At 42.1% G+C, this 19,247-nt stretch overlaps 1 protein-coding gene across 6 annotated transcripts in view; it reads left to right on the forward strand.

Annotated features, from left to right (window-relative positions):
* Nucleotides 1-19,247, forward strand: part of LOC129718565 (protein singed) — a 98,395-nt gene that overhangs the window by 51,906 nt on the left and 27,242 nt on the right. For 3 of the 6 annotated variants that reach the window (XM_055669446.1, XM_055669448.1, XM_055669447.1), the window contains exon 3: nucleotides 4,140-4,181. The exons of the other annotated variants lie outside the window; for them this stretch is intronic. In XM_055669446.1, coding sequence (XP_055525421.1) covers nucleotides 4,140-4,181 — 42 coding nt within the window. The remainder of the gene's footprint in view (nucleotides 1-4,139; nucleotides 4,182-19,247) is intronic. 6 annotated transcript variants of the gene reach the window in all.

The raw sequence follows: 19,247 nt of genomic DNA on the forward strand, positions 1-19,247 counted from the left end.
TTACTGATTTTTCTTTCGCGTACCCCCTGAAGACTTTCGCGTACCCCAGGTTGAGAACCGATTAATTACCGCGTGATTACGCGCATTACTACGCAGTGCGCAGCTGAGACAGTAAACTCTGATGATCGAGTGAAGTTAAAAAAATCGAGCGTGGTCCAGGTTTCGTGGCCGTAGAGGACTACCGGTCTGATCAGTGTTTTGCACATGGTTATAGGATATATAGGATGGAGAAACAAACACCCGGAAAGTATTTTTGTTTGATTTTACTATGGTATACATATATGCTAGAAATACGCATGTTGATACATGCGTAGAGTTCCAGGCAAACTAAACAGTTTACCCAGCCCAAATTTGCAGTAACTTAAAGGTTACTTAGTTTAACTTGTATTGAATAACGCATCATCACGGGACTTTTCATTGGACACTGTCCTGCTCTTGGTCATTTAAACAGCAACAGCAAGTCCCAACCAACACTTACCGTATTTGCAACGCTGAACCTGAGAACTCAGCGCATTTTCCCTTCTTTTGCAGGGCTTTTGCTTCATCGAGGTTCAAGTTCTTCGAAAGTTACTTCTCATCTCATGTACTACCTACCGAATTGAAGCACAGGCTTGCAACCAACAAGCTCGACTCCATCAATGAGTTCAATCGCCTTGTAATCTGTGTACAGCAATCGGAGCCAGCTACAAAAGGCAACCATCCCTGTCGCTAGATTTGCCAATAACATTTTCGTCTAAACTAGAATAACGCTAAAGAAAAAAAACTGAAAAAAATGGATATAAAAAAATTGAATGAATAGCAAAAAATTGTAAGAGAGCTTTTCGGTGATGCTTACTGCATCCAATGTTAGTTTTAAATACAACAAAAAATCACTCACTTCAATCAGAACTGTTCTGTTACGGGTTTTCTTTCCCTTTGATGTTATTGTTATCTCCTTTAACAGCAGCAAAATTTAAAACTGCCTGATCAATTTATCTCAAGATTATAAAAATGAAGGTTTTTTCATTTACTTTAACTTTCAACAGAAGTACTGATGCAACACTTTTTTACGTTACATCAGTGAAGCTTGAATTTCAATTTTCTCTGAGTTCGCTATCTCTTGGTATCTAATTATCCGAACATATTCTAAACTGCTACGTAACAGAAAATATTTTGAAGAATGCCGCCTGTATATAACATTTTTGTGATCGATTATTTTTATTTTTAAATAACATATTAGGCTATCATTGGAATTGTTTTTTTCCACGACCTGATAAAATCTATTTGTTAGTTTCTAAATAAAGCTAATGTTACTTGCCTTTTTCATCTCATCAATGTTATGTAGTTCATATTTTGGCCGTGTTTCGTGCTAAAGAATAGAATAGGCTGGAAACGTTGGTAAGAATTGTTACAATGATTTATTAATCTACAACATTTACATTCTAAAAATATTTTCGAAAACCAATCGGAGCTTGAGCACATGAAAAATCTGGATAAAACGGAGAAATATACAAAAAACTCGAAGATTCTGGGATTAAACTGTTTGACTGTTGAACTGTTTGAACACACGTACCTTCTAATGTTTGGGGTCGTTCCTAAACCACATGGTCATGTTTTGATCATTTCTTATACCTCCCGTACCCCTCCGTGGTCATTCGTGGTCTTTTGGCCAAATCCCCCCCCCCCCCCCCTTTCGACTTTAACCACGTGGTCTTTTCATTTGTCAAGTGCCAAAAATTCGCTTAAATTTTTTACATTTTTATTATTAAACTTTCAGTACATTCTATATTTCTAAAATGCAAAAGCTTCATTCTTGACTTGGTGGCAACAATATACTATAAAACATGAAAAAAGATCACGTGGTCATTTCGTTAATCCCCCCACCCCCGTGCGTGGTCTTTATTGGTCTGTTGACAAACCCCCCCGTCCCCCTCTTCATGACCACGTGGTTTAGGAACGGCCCCTTTTAATTGCAGTAAGTCTATGTAATTCGAGTATACCAGACATATAGGGTTTGAAATATTCCCGAGAATAGATTTCCCGGGAAACGGGAATGAAAAATCTCATTTCCCGGGAATTCCCGGGAACCGGGAAAGGAAAAATCCTTAGCTGTTGGCTCTGGAGACACTGCTATGCCAGCTACCAATATCTCCGATAGTGAAGTTGCTACCCAAAACGAAAGTGGAGCTGTCAAGCGGGCGGAAGCACCAGACGACAACTAGGAGACCAACTGCATACACGTCGAGTAAAGGAGTGAATTTGCAAACCACAACTTATTGTCCAAATTTAAACAGTGAATTACAGCTAAAGATAAATTAAAATTTGTTTAAATAAAATTAGTCATATAATAGAATTAAAGTATATTAAAAAATAGGATTGAGTAAAAATAAGTTATATAAAATAAAATCTAACCTAACAGACTGTGTCTGAGCAGAGATTACCGCCAAGTGGAGGATAAGCAGAATTTGCCTGTATTACTGTAGGAAAGACCGTTTATGTAAGTCGCATTAGATTATATTAAAAAAATCAACTGAATATAAATATTTCACAGCTAAAAGCTGCATCCGCTAAAAACTGCGTGCTGCTAAAAAGAACTCGGTTCCTCATACAACTCCGCTATTTCGGAACATTAGCAAAAATGAGATTTCAAATAAAGTTTATTAATAAAAAGTTTCAAACTAACATTTACAATTCAATTATCAATTGAAGAACAAAATTTATTCAAGTTCACTCCAGAAATTCATGAACAATCGTCTATCAATCGCCTCAGATCCGCTGACAATTTTCGTTAGGCCCAAATAATGTAGTTCCCTTCTGTAAAACTTTGCTTAAGATCGCAGAATCACCGCTGGTGTCTGATTTCTAAAATACTTCTAAATCACTGATTCCCGCTCTTGCTACATTTCATTAGAAACTGAAGTGACCAATACTTTTAGTTTGTTGGAGATAAATCTGAGTGTTTGGCAACCAGATTTTAGAGCATTTGAATGTCAGTGTAAACTGACTGAGTTTTATTAATTTATTTATTTCTGGTCGCATTGCTTTACGGGTTTCATTTTTTTCATCAATTTACAGGTTTCAAATTTTTTTGTCAATAAACAAAGAAAAAATCAAGCAACTATCCGCTTAGTAGTAACCTCACTAGCAAAAAAAGACATGAGACGAAGAAAATATTTCTCAATTCATCGTTTACTGAATAAGACAGCATATATTTTTGACAAATAAATTAAGCAAATTATTTGATATTACACGGCAAGCAAATATTGATCGTCGTTTCAAGCAAATGTTTGCTTCGTATAATGCGCACTATGGAACTGCTCTACACTTCTACGACGTAAGTTTCGTGTTTTGATACGATATTTAGTTTTATTGCAATATTGTATGGAAAATTTTCCGAGGAGCTCGGAAATCCCGGGATCCCGGGAATCAATATTCCTATTCCCGGGATCCGGGAATCCCGGGAAATGGCAATTCCCGGGATATCGTAAATTTTTCCAAAGCACCTAGCCTTGTCAGACCAATTTGAAACAACCTGCAATAACCGAAGGCTCTTGTTATTCGTCCTTACAGTGTTGTGTTCATTTTTAAAGCATTGATTGCATCAATCATTTAATTGCTATGTTTCAGATAGTAACACTGCAATTATATGTAATACATTACAACTATGATATTATTGATAATCAGGTTGATAATATTAGTTAAACTCCTATTCAGTGCTTTCTTTATATTTTGCATGCCATTTTCTTGAAGAATAATATGTATCAACAATGTAAATAATCTTGATTTTTTCATTTTGTCTGATAGTACTTTGAGGCATTGCGTTTTGAGTTAAATTGCCTTAATTATTTAAAAAAATATATAAATTAATGATTAAAATGATTAAATGATTAAAAATATATGAATTAATTAATCTAAAACAAGCCATTTTTGTCATTCAACAAAGAACAGCATTATTGTAGGTTGAATGAGAATATAGAATTGTTGTTATTTATAGATTCATTTGATAATCACTTTTTGAAATACTTTTTTTATATGCTGTACCTAAAACGTCCTTGATGTGTAAGAAAAAGTTAGCATGTGCAATAACAGCTTTTGCTCAGACTACACCACATAACACAATACATACACTATGTCTTTTCTCATCCATCTGTTCATTATAGAGCGCTGGCAGCCTGGTACCAACTCAAAGCCAGATGTCAAAGGTAATCGTTTCTTCCGTTTTATATGAGTGATTTTTAGATCTGAATTTAGAATTTGATGTTAGTGTTTCGTGTTGGTTTGGTTTGTTCATTGACATGTTTTTGATACATCATTTAACTCATATGTACGTATTATTATATAACCATTGCAACCATTTTGTGCGCACAGTTAACATGCCACCATTTAGGTAACTGTATAAGTCGCCACCATCGTGATAAAATTGATTAGTTTGCTAAACTTTTCCTCCTACTGTCCTGCTTCGTTATTTGACCGATGTAGCATTATAAAGCTGGATGGATTGTTTACGTGCACGTTTTATCGCCACTTTCTTACTTATTGCTAACCTGATTAATTTTGCAATTAGTATATCTGAATTTAAAGAACCAACCATGTTTCTTATTAAGTCTTCCTTCTGTTCGCGAGTTACAGTAAGATTTGTGTAGCTTATCAATTAGTATGGAACGTTACTATAGTTTTCAAGATTATTTACCTGGTGACGCATTTATTTTATACCAAAGATCGGTCGAACATGGCAATATGCAACATTTGAAAAAAACTAGGGTACATAAACACAACGCGAAACATATGAATGCTATATTTGTTTTCCTTGCTTATGTTTACTTCAATTATCATTATTCTGAATCTAAGAGTAAAATTATTAGCAACTGTATAGAACCCTTTCCAGATTTTTTTGATGTAATTTAAACGAAATTTAATTAAAAGCACGCAGCACGAAACATTAAATATGTTGTTGCACTTCTTCTAGAAATATCAATTCTAGTATGGCAATCACTGGCAAAACCAAAGTTTTATGTTTTTTACGGTCAAGATTTCTTCGGAAAGACATGTCACACCGCTTTGGTACTAAAAACATGTATAACATCAATACCATTTTTAAATCAACATTTTGCAGAAGTTAGTCGTGATTCGAATAAAGATACTACTTATAGACAGTGGCGTCGGGTTTACCTGTGCAACATGTGCACTATCGAAATATTATAACCAATAAAAATAAGTAAGCATATATACGAAACCCTTCAATTTGAAGCATCAAACACTTTGGTCAGATTTTTCTTATTTCATTTAAGAAAAAAGAACTTGAATAAATGTTTGGTGCACATGTGACGAAATCAGCCACGCGACGCCTCTGCTTATAGATCAAAACGACATCTTTAGCCCATGAGCCCCATTGCCCATATATGTGCAAAGCTTTAGCCCCATTGCCCATATATGTGCAAAGCTTCAACAAAATCGAAAATGACAATAAAAGATAAAATATTGAATTTGGGACATTTTTTTTTATTTATTATTTGAATTTATTATTATATAATTTTTGCAAAGACTGCTTCACCGATTTAAACAAATTTAAAAGGGCCTGCCTCCCAAACTCTCCAATAATGAAATTTAGGAAGATTTCGAAAGTTTGAGAGTAACGGGAATAAAACAAGTTGAAAACCCGTTTAAATTCATATATTTCAAATAATGAAAATTACTTCATAAATCAGTGTAATGTTTATTATAACTCGAGGAGTACTAAAATGCATTCCAAAGGCAGCCAGAGTTATCTAAATTAGACTTTTCTACTGAAAGCAATTTACCTTGAAATCGTCGAAATAAAAAAAAAATGTCTGCATGAATAGGTCTGTTTGCGTATGTTTTGGAGCAAAAAAAAAACACAGAAGAGTTATAAGCAAGACACGATCGCAATGTTGACGTTGAACTAAAAGAACATAGACATTATTACAAAATTGTTATTTTCTTTCAAATGTATGCATTATTAATGTCAAAAATAGTTTATTATTGAAATCAAAAATTAGTTCTACTGCTGTGTTGGTGTTATTTTTTCGCTCCCATACACTTTTCGTGTTCCTTATGGGTCCCATAAGAACTGTGTAACTTTTCAGATCGATCGGTGGAACTACATTTTTGCGCCCGAATTTTAAAGTTTCCATACGATCCTATATGGGAAAAGACACTTTTTCAAAACTTTTTCTCTAGAGATGTCCAATTGACTTCTAAAAATTTATCGATACATGATATTTGTAGGAGCGGGGGCCTAGTGTGGTTGGTAACGTCTCCGCCAACCACGCTCGACGCCTGGGTTCGAATCCTACCGCCGACATAGGTGTCGATGGTTGTGAGGTGGCGTGATCCACTCACAACCAACCAAACTGGTCTAGATTCAATCCTAGCCGACACCGGGAGATTTTCTGAGGCGAAAAATCTCTGGGATCACGCCTTCCATCGCATGAGGAAGTAAAGCCGTTGGCGCCGGTCCGTTAATAAACGGGTCGTGAGTTAGGGTCCTGGGTGTGGAGTCGCCTCCCTGGGCGTCGGTGATTGGCCACAACAGTGGCGGAACTAGACCGACGGAAAATAAGCGAGAATAAAAAAAAAATGATATTTGTAGGAAATTTTCCTGTGAAAAACTCGTTATGATTGCGTTATGATGCTTGTAGAAAAAGTTATTTCCCTCAAACTGATTGAATGTCTGACGAACCGCTTACCATTGAATTTTTCTAGCAATACTGCTGCAGCATGCTACTGTTGCAAATTCAACCATGTGATAAGTAATGATATCGTGTAAAATTTATCTTGGGGGCTTCTCCGAAGATACTATGAGCAAAAATCCACCCGAAATTCTTTCTCAACCTTAAGCAAGTTTGCAAATTAAAAAAACACAGACTCGAAAAATTTATGTTTTACAAACAAATTCGCACATTCAGAATTCCTGATGTTACTAAAAACTACGTTTGAGTCATGCATGCGTTACAACAAGAAGATAAAAACACGCTATCAAAAAACGACGCATGTGCGTGTTGTCTGTTTCGAGTGTAGTATTCGTTTCTCCCTCCCAGGGAAAAGGCATTCCCTCGATGTATGTATGTACTCAGAGATATGCGAAGAGAATGTTGTGAGCCAAACGAACATGTCAAAATCCGCGCCAAATGAACAAGAAAGGTAACACATTGAGCGGTATTTCAATCAGGTACAATAAATGATATATTTATTTTCACACGCTTTCCATGTTCTTTGCTAAACAATGAATTGAGAATGCTCCAAAATGGCTTTATCACAGTGATTTTTAACTGGTGGTTCACAAACCTTTTGTATGGTCAACAAAATATTGATCAATTATGGGGAAAGTATATAAAATTAAACATAAACATAAAATTTAACACCTTCACGGTTTTTGTGATGCACTTTATTATTTCCCAGGACGTCCACCGTCACAATTATACGAGTCGGATGAAAAAGTTAGTCAACATAGCGCTTCGAGAAGAGATCTGGCACCTCTGACATGTGAAACCCAGTTGCCAAGTTAGCGATTTTTTCATCGCTTATCTCTCTTTCTCTCTCTCTCTCTCTGAGTATCTCTAGTATGTATATAAATTTTTTTTTATGCAGACATGATTCATTGGGAAAGTAATTTTAATTAATGTTAAATAAATGAAAGATTCCCAGCAACATAAATGAATCTATTTTAATTTTGACAATACAACCGTGTGGAACTTAGATTTATGTTTTCTTTGGTTTTGTGTTTGTTGAAAATATTTTATTAAATTTTTATCGACGTGACATTTATGTTTCGCTTTTTTTTCGTACAAGGTCATAAGCTTCATGCAGTATAACGACCGCAATATAATCACCACTAATGCCAGTTCGGAGTTGACTGCTTCTGCATGCTGGTTCATGAAATTGTGATAAGAGTTAGTGTAGGGAAGCTATCACTTTTTACTTCTATCACTTAAACAGAAATGAAACTTATGTGTCACAGAGTGAGGATATCCATTTTTTCTCCAAATCCTTCATAAATTTTAGTGTGCGCACTTCCGCAGAGAGAAATCACTTTTTGTCTGTAAAAAACGACTTTCAAACATAACTACATTGCATATGAAATATCGATGTAAACGGTGATTTTTTAAGAATTTTGTTTTTCTTTAAAAAAAACGCATAAAAATTACAAAACTGTATGAAATCTTTATTTGAGCCGATAAATTGGTTTATTCCATTTACTTTTTAAAGATAATTTCATTCAAATGTTGGCCACGACTACGTTTTAAATGGTCCATACGAAAAGTCCAATTTTGGGTCACTTTTTCGAGCATTTCGGCTGGTATCTCGCGAATAACGCGAGTAATGTTGTCTTCCAAGGCTGGAATTGTTGTTGGCTTATCCGCATAGACGAGAGACTTAACGTAGTCCCACAAAAAATAATCTAGCGGTGTTAAATCGCATGATCTAGGCAGCCAATTCACCGGTCCATTTCGTGAGATGGATTGCTCACCGAACTCATTCCGCAATATGTCCATTGATTCGCGCGATGTGTGGCTCGTTGCTCCGTCTTGCTGAAACCACATGTCAACAAGACCCAGCTCTTCCATTTCCGGCAAAAAAATTCAGAAATCATCGCGCGATAGCGAGCGCCATTGACCGTAACGTTGCGATTTTGATCATCTTTGAAGAAGTACGGACCAGTGATGCCTCCAGCGTGTAAACCGCACCAAACCGTGCATTTTTCTGGGTGCATTGGCGATTCTTGTATTACCTCTGGTTGCGATCCAAATGCGGCAATTTTGCTTATTAACATACCCATTTAACCAGAAATTAACTTCGTCACTGAACACGATTTTTCGGTAAAAAAGTGGATTTTCGGCAAGTTGTTCTAAGGCCCGTTCACCAAAAATTCGACGCTGCGGCAAGTCGTAGTCTGTTCATGGTGAAATGGCAAACCGAACTGAGTACATTAGACTTTGACAGCTGTCAGAATTCCCGCGTGATCTGTCAAATCTGAATACACGAAAAACCAAATAGCATGAAAATCACCCTTTATTTTGAATTTTATTGTTTTTCTACCACTTTAAAAGTTTTAAGTAGTTGTAATTCACGCAATTTTGACTAAACACAATAGGGATTAGCCGTCGGACCATGCTCCTATTTTTTCTTCTGAGTACTGTGTATTCAAAGATTGATAGCGCTAAAGTCGGATTGATTTACGAGCATTACTTTTATTTCACTCGGACGTTGGACAAACGATGAGTTTTGAAATCTACGTTATAACAAAAACATCATATCAAGAAGATAACAAATGCAATCCGAATGCACTGGCAGGACTGTCACATACGTACACAATGTCTTCGTAGCGATGTAATTACCACCACGTTCATGGCAAGCTTCTACCTTTAATAGATGGATCGATCCAGATATGGCAGTCTCCTTGATAAGATGTTTTTTGTTATAGCAACACTGCAAAATATTATTCACCGCAAGTTTCTGTCAACATCATCCTTTTGACATGTATACTGTAAAGGAAAACGATTGCAATTCACAACTACTCAAAAAGATTTTAAAGGCTGTTCGCACATATGTGAACTCTCATAGGCAATTGTCAAAATGTGCGTGATAACAGAAGGAAAAATATTTCTTTTCCTTTTTTCTCATGCCAAAATCAAATACATATACATATTCCGAATGAAACTGAACGAAAAACATGAAGGAGAGGAAGATTAAGTCCAAATGGTATAGAATCCACAAATGATCGACTTAGAGCCACCACTTCGAATCTTCAGAAGCACAAGAAGCTTCTGAAGATTCGAAGTGGTGCCTCGAAGTCGGCCGTTTGTGGCTTCAATACCGTTTCACCCTGAAAAGTTCGACGGCCAATCTTCTGCAACGTCAAGCTCAACAAACAAAGTGAATTGAACAACATAGTTCGTTTTTTGAGTGTGGAATCACGTCTAATACTGTTTCATTTTTTAATTGTCTTCATAAACATTGTTCTTATTTTTTTACTTTTATGGCGACAGATCCTATGCCGAATCCAGAATACGTCTCCACAAAACTCGGTCTTGGGTTGCTACTCTCCAGTCTCCCCTAACACCCGCTGCTCTGGCATCCTCGTCGGCAGCACACATCCAGCACGTGCGCGGTCTGCCTCGAAGTCGTCCACCTCTATCCGGTTCTCTGCTAAATATTATCTTTGCCGGTCGCTCATCCGCCATCCGTGCTACATGGCCAGCTCACTGTAACCTGCCGTGTTTCATCAGCTTGACAATATAAGCGTATTTGTATACTTCGTACAGCTCGTGATTCATGCGCCTGCGCCACACCCCGTTCTCTAGTTTGCTTCCGAGTATTGATCGCAGGATTCTACGCTCGAAGACCCCAAGCGCTCGTCGATCGGCCTCCTTCCACGTCCACGATTCATGTCCGTAGAGCGCCACCGGGAGGATCAGAGTCCTATAGAGCGCAAATTTCGTACGGATCTGTAGACTACCGGACCTAAACTGGCTACGCAATCCGTAATAAGCTCTATTCGCCGCCGCAATCCGCCTCTTCACCTCGCGGCTCACCTCGTTGTCACATGTCACGAGAGTACCAAGATAAACAAATTCGTCGACCACTTCGAAAGTATTCCCATCCATCTCCACCGCAGCAGCAACACCCGTAGAACTACCACGCTCTCTTCCAGCCACCATGTACTTCGTTTTGGCAGTGTTTATGGTGAGCCAATCCAATTCTCGTAGCTTCCCTTTTGAGAGCCGTAAAGGTCTCCTCAACTGCTCTACGGTTAAATCCAATTATATCAATGTCGTCCGCAAAGCCCAGAAGCATGTGAGACTTAGTGATGATGGTGCCACTCCTCTGCACACCTGCCCTTCGTATTGCACCTTCCAAAGCTGTGTTGAACAGCGAGTTCGAGAGCCCGTCACCTTGCTTCAGACCATCCAACGTCACAAACGCGTCCGAAAATTCGCCCGCTGTCCTGACGCATGATGTGAAACCGTCAAGCGTCGCACGTAATAGTTTAATTAGTTTTGCTGGGAAACCATAAATAATAAATAATGCTAGAGCACATTATTCGCCAAAGCTCGTTGCGTTTCACTGTGTCGTACGCCGCCTTAAAGTCTATGAACAGATGATGCGTCTGCAAGTTGGGTTCTCGAAACTTGTCGAGAATCTGTCTCAAGGTAAACAATCTGGTCCGTTGTAGATCGCCCCACTCGAAAATTGCATTGGTATTCTCCAACAAAGGCTTCCTGCAATGGCCTCAGTCGCTGGAACAGGATACTGGAGAGAATTTTGTAAGCGGAATTGAGGAGGGTTATGCCTCTATAATTAGTTTGTATTTGTATTTGTATTTGCATATAATTCATCTAACCTAGGTTTACATGAATGATTGTCAAAATCGTTTAAAATAATCGACATTTATTAAGTAGTTGCCTAAACTTATATGGCGGCACACCAAAATCGTGAAGGTCTTCCACCTTAAGGAATGTACGAATGCAGGAGGCTAGAGGTTCGTTGTCTGGTGGACGGACGCGATAGCCAACCTTCGCAGTGCGTGCCTCCGTGCAAGACGGAGGATGCAGCGTGCGCGAAACGAAGAAGAGAGGACAGAGCGCCGCGCAGCATTCAGTTCGGCAAGATCGATGCTAAAGAGTGCGATAAAGGCCAGCAAGAGGGCCTGCTTCGATAGGCTATGTGCGAGTGCCAATACAAATCCGTGGGGTGACGCCTACAGGATCGTAATGGCCAAGACTAAAGGCGCGCTGGCGCCTGCAGAGCGATCACCAGCGATGCTGGAGCGTATCATCGAGGGACTCTTTCCACGCCACGAGCCAAGTCCTTGGCCTCCGGCGGTCGAGTCTCACGTCCGACGTTCCAGTATCTCAGACATAGACCAGAGATGGTCGGCCAACCTGCCGAGCATCCAATCCGTGAGCGACGACAGCCGTGTCGAGGCAGGGGAGGAGGCAAGGGTTACGAATGAGGAACTCATCGTGATCGCCAAATCCCTAAAGGTGAGCAAGGCACCGGGACCGGATGGTATCCCTAACCTGGCGATCAGGCTGGCGATAAAAACGGCCCCCGGGCTGTTCAGGGCAGTCATGCAGAGGTGCCTGGATGACTGTCTCTTTCCGGACAGGTGGAAGCGGCAGAGACTGGTCTTATTGCCGAAGGCTGGGAAACCGCCAGGGGACCCATCGGCATATAGGCCTATCTGCCTGCTGGACACCGCGGGCAAGGTGCTTGAGAGGATCATCCTCAACAGACTGGTGAGGTACACGGAGGGTGTACACGGTCTGGCAAGTAACCAGTTCGGCTTCCGGAAGGGCAGGTCCACGCTGGACGCAATCTCTTCCGTCATCAAGACGGCGGAGGTAGCAATCCAGCGCAAGAGAAGGGGAATACGCTACTGCGCAATCGTCACGCTCGACGTGAAGAATGCGTTCAATAGTGCCAGTTGGGACTCCATAGCGCTCGCGCTCAGGAGCATCCATGTACCGGTGTCGCTGTACAAGATTCTGGAAAATTATTTCCAGAATCGAGTACTTGTTTACGACACAGAGGAGGGTCAGAAGTGCGTCCCAATTACCGCAGGAGTTCCGCAAGGTTCTATCCTGGGCCCGGTGTTGTGGAATGTCATGTATGACGGAGTGTTAAAACTCAAATTCCCTGTAGGGGTTGTGATCGTCGGCTTTGCAGACGACATAACGCTGGAGGTTTACGGCGAGTCTATCGAGGAGGTCGAGTTGACGGCCGCGCACTGTATACGCAAGGTCGAGGACTGGATGCGCTCCAGGAAACTGGAGCTCGCGCATCATAAGACGGAGGTCATGGTTGTGAACAACCGTAAATCGGAGCAACAGGCGGTGGTCAGAGTCGGAGACTGCACCATCACCTCGAAGCGATCCCTGAAGCTCTTGGGGGTTATGGTGGACGACAAGCTCACGTTCGGGAGTCACGTCGACTATGCCTGTAAGAGGGCCTCATCGGCTATTGCAGCACTATCTCGTATGATGTCCAATAGCTCAGCGGTTTATGGCAGCAAGCGAAGACTTCTTGCCAGCGTGGTTTCGTCCATACTTAGGTATGGTGGGCCAGTGTGGTCCAGAGCGCTAGGTACTAACAGTTACCGTGGCAAACTGGAAAGTACCTACAGGCTCATGTGCCTGAGAGTTGCGAGTGCGTATCGTACGGTGTCATACGATGCAATATGTGTCTTGTCCGGCATGATGCCTATCAGCATCGCCATCAAGGAGGACAGAGAGTGTTTCGACCAACGTGACACAAGGGGCATACGAGGTACCAGAAGGTCATTCTCGATGCTCCGTTGGCAGAGGGAATGGTCTAATTCCACAAAGGGCAGATGGACGCACCGACTCATACCGGAGATATCCGGCTGGGTCGGGAGACGACATGGCGAAGTGAACTTTCACCTGACACAAATCCTGTCAGGCCATGGTTGTTTCAGGCAATATCTGCACAGGTTCGGACACGCGGTGTCCCCCATGTGTCCCGAGTGCGTGGAGGAGGAGGAGACTGCTGAGCACGTCTTCTTCGTATGCCCCCGTTTCGTAAGAGCGCGGAGCAACATGAGGGCTGTGAGCGGGCCTGGCACTACTCCAGACAACCTAGTCCGGAGGATGTGCGACGACCCGGACATCTGGAACGCGGTCTGTGCGGCCGCCTCTCAGATTGTTCTGGAGCTGCAACGTGTGTGGCGGGTCAACCACCAACACGCCAGTGGTAGCTAATTACCAGTCTCCAGGTAGTTAGCTAGGAGGTTATAAGAGTAAAGAGGGTGCATCACGCACAAAAGCCACTTCCCGACGTAATACTTAACAGTCGTTCCGGGAAGACCAGGGCTGGAGACTGGAGGGGTTTTAGTGGGTCGGGACAGGGATAAGTAGGTGTCTGGGGGAGTGTAACTACCCCAGCATCTCTCCCCTAGTCTCATCCCCACACCCTGAGTTCTCTTCTCAGGTGTCTGTTTGCAGATTTCCCCGCCACCTTTAAAAAAAAATAAAAAAAAAAAAAAAAAAAAAAAAGAGGTTCGTTGTATCCAAACGTAGTGCGATGAAAACTAGGTTGTAGCAAACCAGTAGATCGTAGACTGCGTTGCGAAGCACGAAAGTTTAACAGTGACAAAAGTTTCGGGGAGTCGATTTCACCATTAATAACTTTAGCAACAAAAAGCGCTTGCTCAATTTTCCTGCGTCGATCAAGAGTATCGAGTCCAAGCAGAAGACAGCGATCAGGATAAGGAGGCAGGTTAATTGGATCCCACCAAGGCAAGTTTCTCAATGCAAAACGGATGAACCTCTTTTGCACACGTTCGATACGAATAGTCCATACCAGTTGATTAGGGCACCAAACCATGCTTGCGTTTTCGAGAATAGGCCGAACCAATGAGCAATACAGTGCTTTCAAGCAGTAAGGGTCGTTGAAATCACGAGCTATTTTGGAGATGAAGCCAAGCTGACGTGTGGCTTTAGCAATGATGTTCGAGCGATGCAAATTAAAAGAAAGTTTCGTGTCCAATAAAACTCCAAGGTCGTTAATGTGATCCACCCTCTCAAGTTTCTGATCGTCAATATGATAGTCGAAAACTATTGGATTCAACTTGCGATGAAAAGTTATAACGCGGCATTTGGAGACACTCAGAAATAACCAGTTTTTACGGCACCAGCCTACAAATATGTCCAAGAGCTTTTGTAAACGGCGACAATCATCAACGGTGCGTACTTCGAGGTATAATTTCAGGTCGTCAGCATATATTAGTTTTACACCAGCACCTAACAGCAAGGTCACATCATTGAAAAACAATGTAAATAGTAGGGGGCCCATATTGCTTCCCTGTGGAACAACTGAGTTATTCGTAAATGAAGATGAACAGCAAGTTTCAATTTTTACGCGCAGTACTCTACTGCGTAGATAGGAGCTCAACCATGCAGTGAATTTCTGGGAGGCACCGAGTCGCGAAATTTTCTCAAGCAGTATATAATGATCAATTTTGTCAAACGCAGCTTTCAGGTCCGTGTATATTGCATCAACTTGGGCTTTTCGTTCTATGTTGGAGATGCATGTCGTTGTAAAATCGAAAATATTGGTGCTAACGGACCGGCCGGGCATAAATCCATGCTGCTCAGTAGAAATGTAGTTTTTAACACGAGATAAAACAAACGTACTCACGATTATTTCAAACAGTTTAGAAGCGGCCGAAAGGCTAGTTATTCCTCGATAGTTCCTCACGTTCCGACGATCTCCACTTTTGAATACCGGAAACATGAAGGATTGTTTCCAAATTTCAGGAAATTGACCTTGTTCGAAAGACTTGTTAAAAATACATGACAAAGGTTCAGCCAAAACAGGTGCGCAACGACCAAATATTACCGCCGGGATACCATCACAAAGCGGCATTCATTCGGCGGTATTCATCACTCGATAGTTTAAAGTTGCGTTTCGTTTCACAGGTTTTCCAACGACGATATCTACGCTGCCAACAATTACGTTCTCGTTTTAGCGCACGTAAATGCTGGGTGGACCAGGGAGGGGAAGCGGGTGCCTTAACCAGTGGCAAATTCGAACTTAACCACTGGTACATGGTATCGCAAAATATCGCAGCCATATCGTCAACGTTATCTTGCTCTTGTAGAATGGTCCAATTTAGGCTCGTCAGGTGGTCAGTAAAAGCAGTAAAGTCTAGTTTACGGTAATTTAGCACTCTAACAAATTCTCGATCGGGGGAACAAAAGACCAAGTCCAGTGTACGGCCCAGATGGTTGCGCTCATTATTTGCTTGGCGGAGATTCAAGTAGTTCATACCATCGATTAACGCTGAAGCAGCAGCAGAAAGTTGAGATGAACTGTTATACATCATACCGTCGTCACTGTTGTCCCAAACTATGCGTGGCTGGTTATAATCGCCACAAATCAGAACTACTTCATCGTTCACTGGGTACTCACTATTACTACATAGCTCCGCAATTGAGGCAATATGCGAATCGATCACATTAACCAGCTGGCTTTTGTCAGGAGGGATGTACACACCACATATTAACAGTTTTAAACCACGAATTGAGACACGCACGCACACTTGCTCCAAGCAACGACCATTAATTGTTTCAGCAATTGAGCTGCTGTGTTCATTCCCAACAGCAATCAAAACTCCACCAAAGCTTCTTTTACCACTATTAAAAATATTGCGATCACAACGGAAAACGTTATATGAAGATCCAAACAGTTGCATTGATTTGATGCGGTCGTCGAGTCCGGTCTCTGTCAAGATAATAATATCGTAGTCGCATTCAGACATCGTCAAGTAAATATCGTCAATTTTAGTCTGTAGGCCTCTTACATTCTGGTAGTAGCAGGAAATCTCATTACCATTACCCGCATCAAGCACATAATCAGCCGGAGGGAAGGTTACAGTATGTCCATCCTCACCGGTGGGGCCGTAACAAGCAAGCGATTCGGGTTTTTTGGACGATCAACAAATTCACGGAATAACATACCGACAGGCCAAGACGATGGATTTAATGCATTCGGTTTCAAGTCTGGATCTAAACCGATTTTGTAGGACACGAATGACATGTTGGAGACGTCTTTCCCTTTGGGGACAAGCCGTATCACATCGACTGGATCAGTAATATTCAAACAGCGGGACACAATATTCTGTACGTCACTGTTTGGTAGTAGCGGATTCAAGCGTGAAAGATAAAGCCAAAATTTGTTGACGTTGGGAGCGATCGAGGAAACAGGGAGATCACTCAAATCAATAGCGTTTGTGCCACAATCGGACTGGATTTCTGCGATCATATTTTCATCAATGCGCCTACGTTTCATAGTGCGGTTAGACCAAACAGGCGTTTTTGGCGTGGGTACAGGCCAATCTAGTTGTTGCTTGATTGATAATTTATCAATTTTTTTGTTCAGCGCTTCAACTACGTCGGAAAGTTGCTGAACTTTAGCTGGTAAATCAGTTGGGTTTGGGTTACTACAGTCGAGCCTAAGTCCCTTCTTGTAGATAGGGCATATGAGTCCTTCCAGTCCGTAGGTAGTTGTTCCTCAGACCATACCCTTAGGAATTGCACTACACAGCCGCTCGCACCCAACTTTGAAAAGTTCGGCCGGTAAGCCGTCCTTCCAGCGGCTTTGTGGTTCTTTAGCTCTTTGCAAGCATTCTTCACCTCGTCCAATGTAGGTGGGTCCACAGCTTATCCGTCCTCCCCAATTTCTATCCTGTTCCCCTAGACGACTCTCCTACCTTCCTCACCGTTCAACTCTACTTCAAAATGTTGCTTCCAACGCCTGGCCACCTGCGATTTACCGGTAATCAGGTTCCCCTCCCTGTCATTGCACATGGCAGGTACTGGCACGGTCCGGTTCCTGATTCCGATCGTTCTATAGAAGCTCCTCGTGTCGTGCCTGGTGAAGCAATTCTCCGCCTCCGCGAGGACGCTATCGTAGTGCTCACATTTCTTACGGCGTTGAAGCCTCTTTTCGGCAGCTCTTGCCTCTCGGTATTTCTCCCGCATCTGACGCGTTACACGATTAGCTGCTACTAAAGTGTTGGCGTAGACTCGGTTCTTCTCCTCCGTCACCTCTAGGCACTCAGCATCGAACCACCCACTACGCGTGGTTCCCGTTGTCATGCCTATCACTTCTCGCGCTGTTTCGCTAACCGCATCATGAATGTGCTTCCACTGCTCATTCAGGCTGGTTCACCGATCCGTCTATCAACTTTCCGAGTATACTCTGCAGCAACTTCTTTCGCTGATAACCTTTAAAAGTCCAGACGTATCTTCCTCGCCGACCGGGCGCGAATCTTGCCTACCACGAGATAGTGATCCGAGTCGATGTTCGGCCCTCGAAAGGACCGCACATCTATGACGTCTGAGAAGTGCCGGCCGTCGATCAGCATGTGGTCGATCTGGGAGTAGGCCTCTCCATTGGGGTGTCTTAAGGTGTGATTCCGAATGTCCAGACGTGCAAAATGGGTACTACAGATGGCCATTCCCCTGGCCACGGCGAAGTTCACTAACCTCAAGCTATTGTCGTTTGTGGTAGAGTGAAGGCTTTCCCTACCAATAACGGGACGAAAGAACTCCTCTCGTCCGACTTGTGCGTTCGTATCTCCGATGACGATCTTTATATCGTACTGTGGGCACTCTCCATACGTTTTCTCAAGGAGCTCATAGGACTTCTCCTTTACGTCATCGGTATTATCGTTTGTCGGCGCTTACACGTTGATAAGGCTGTAATGGAGTTCTAAAGTTTTACACGGTGTTCTGATTTTTATATATCAGCTGAAAGAGTGCAATTTTCTGAGAAAAACGTGATTTTTGAAAAATGTTTTGAACTGCTCGAAACGCCTTAAATGACAGTTCTCCCATATACCGTACATGTGTGAACTGTCATTGAAGACATTTCGAGCAGTTTTTCGAATATTCATTTAAAAATCGAAGGAAAACGATAAACATTTTTATATAAACAGGAAACGCGGCTTTTTCAAATGATATATAAAAACTGGTGTGGCTTTAGGACCCGATTGAAGAATCTGCCCTTGATCCTCAATACGCATAGACGGTCATTAACAGGCCTCCACCTAATAACACGCTTCATTTGGTTTCCAAGTAGCACAAAACCGACGCACCGTTCTGCTCTATCGCCGCCACTGTAGTAGATGTGATACTTGAAAGAAGTGCCCGCGGTCGGATCAACCGCCCGGAATTCACGTTCCCCGGTTTTAGGCCAACGCACCTCTTGTATGGTTGCTACCTCCACTTTTGCCTTCCGTAGCTCTCTTGCCAAGATGCCCGCGCGTGCCGGTTCGAGCAGAGTCCTAACATTCCAAGTACCAAGTTTCCAATCGTTGTCCTTTTTCGCTTGCCTAGGTCTATACCGATTGTTCCGATTCGTATCATTCTCTGGATTGTTCGTAGTATGTTTATTTTTAGCATGCTATCTTACTAGGGCTGCGATGCCTAGTCTCGCAACGGGGCTGCCGTCTTGGGTGTAGCTGGCGAGACACCGCATTTCATAGCTCAGCCGTCCGCTCCGGATCAGTCGCTGTTTGAGCCGCCCCTAACCTGGGGAACAGACGCTCAGGCAAGCTGCTCTCCAAGTCTGCATACGACCAAGTTTCCACCGGTTCACCGATCTTCCCTTGGTTGCTCGTATCCCAGTTGGTGCCACGTGGAGGTAGGGATAAGAGTTGCTGGGCATTATGCTATGGACCACACTGGGGTCTAGTTTATGCCAACTAGTACGGGTGTACT

This window comes from Wyeomyia smithii, chromosome 1 (assembly GCF_029784165.1).
Source record: "Wyeomyia smithii strain HCP4-BCI-WySm-NY-G18 chromosome 1, ASM2978416v1, whole genome shotgun sequence".
NCBI classification, from domain to species: domain Eukaryota; kingdom Metazoa; phylum Arthropoda; class Insecta; order Diptera; family Culicidae; genus Wyeomyia; species Wyeomyia smithii.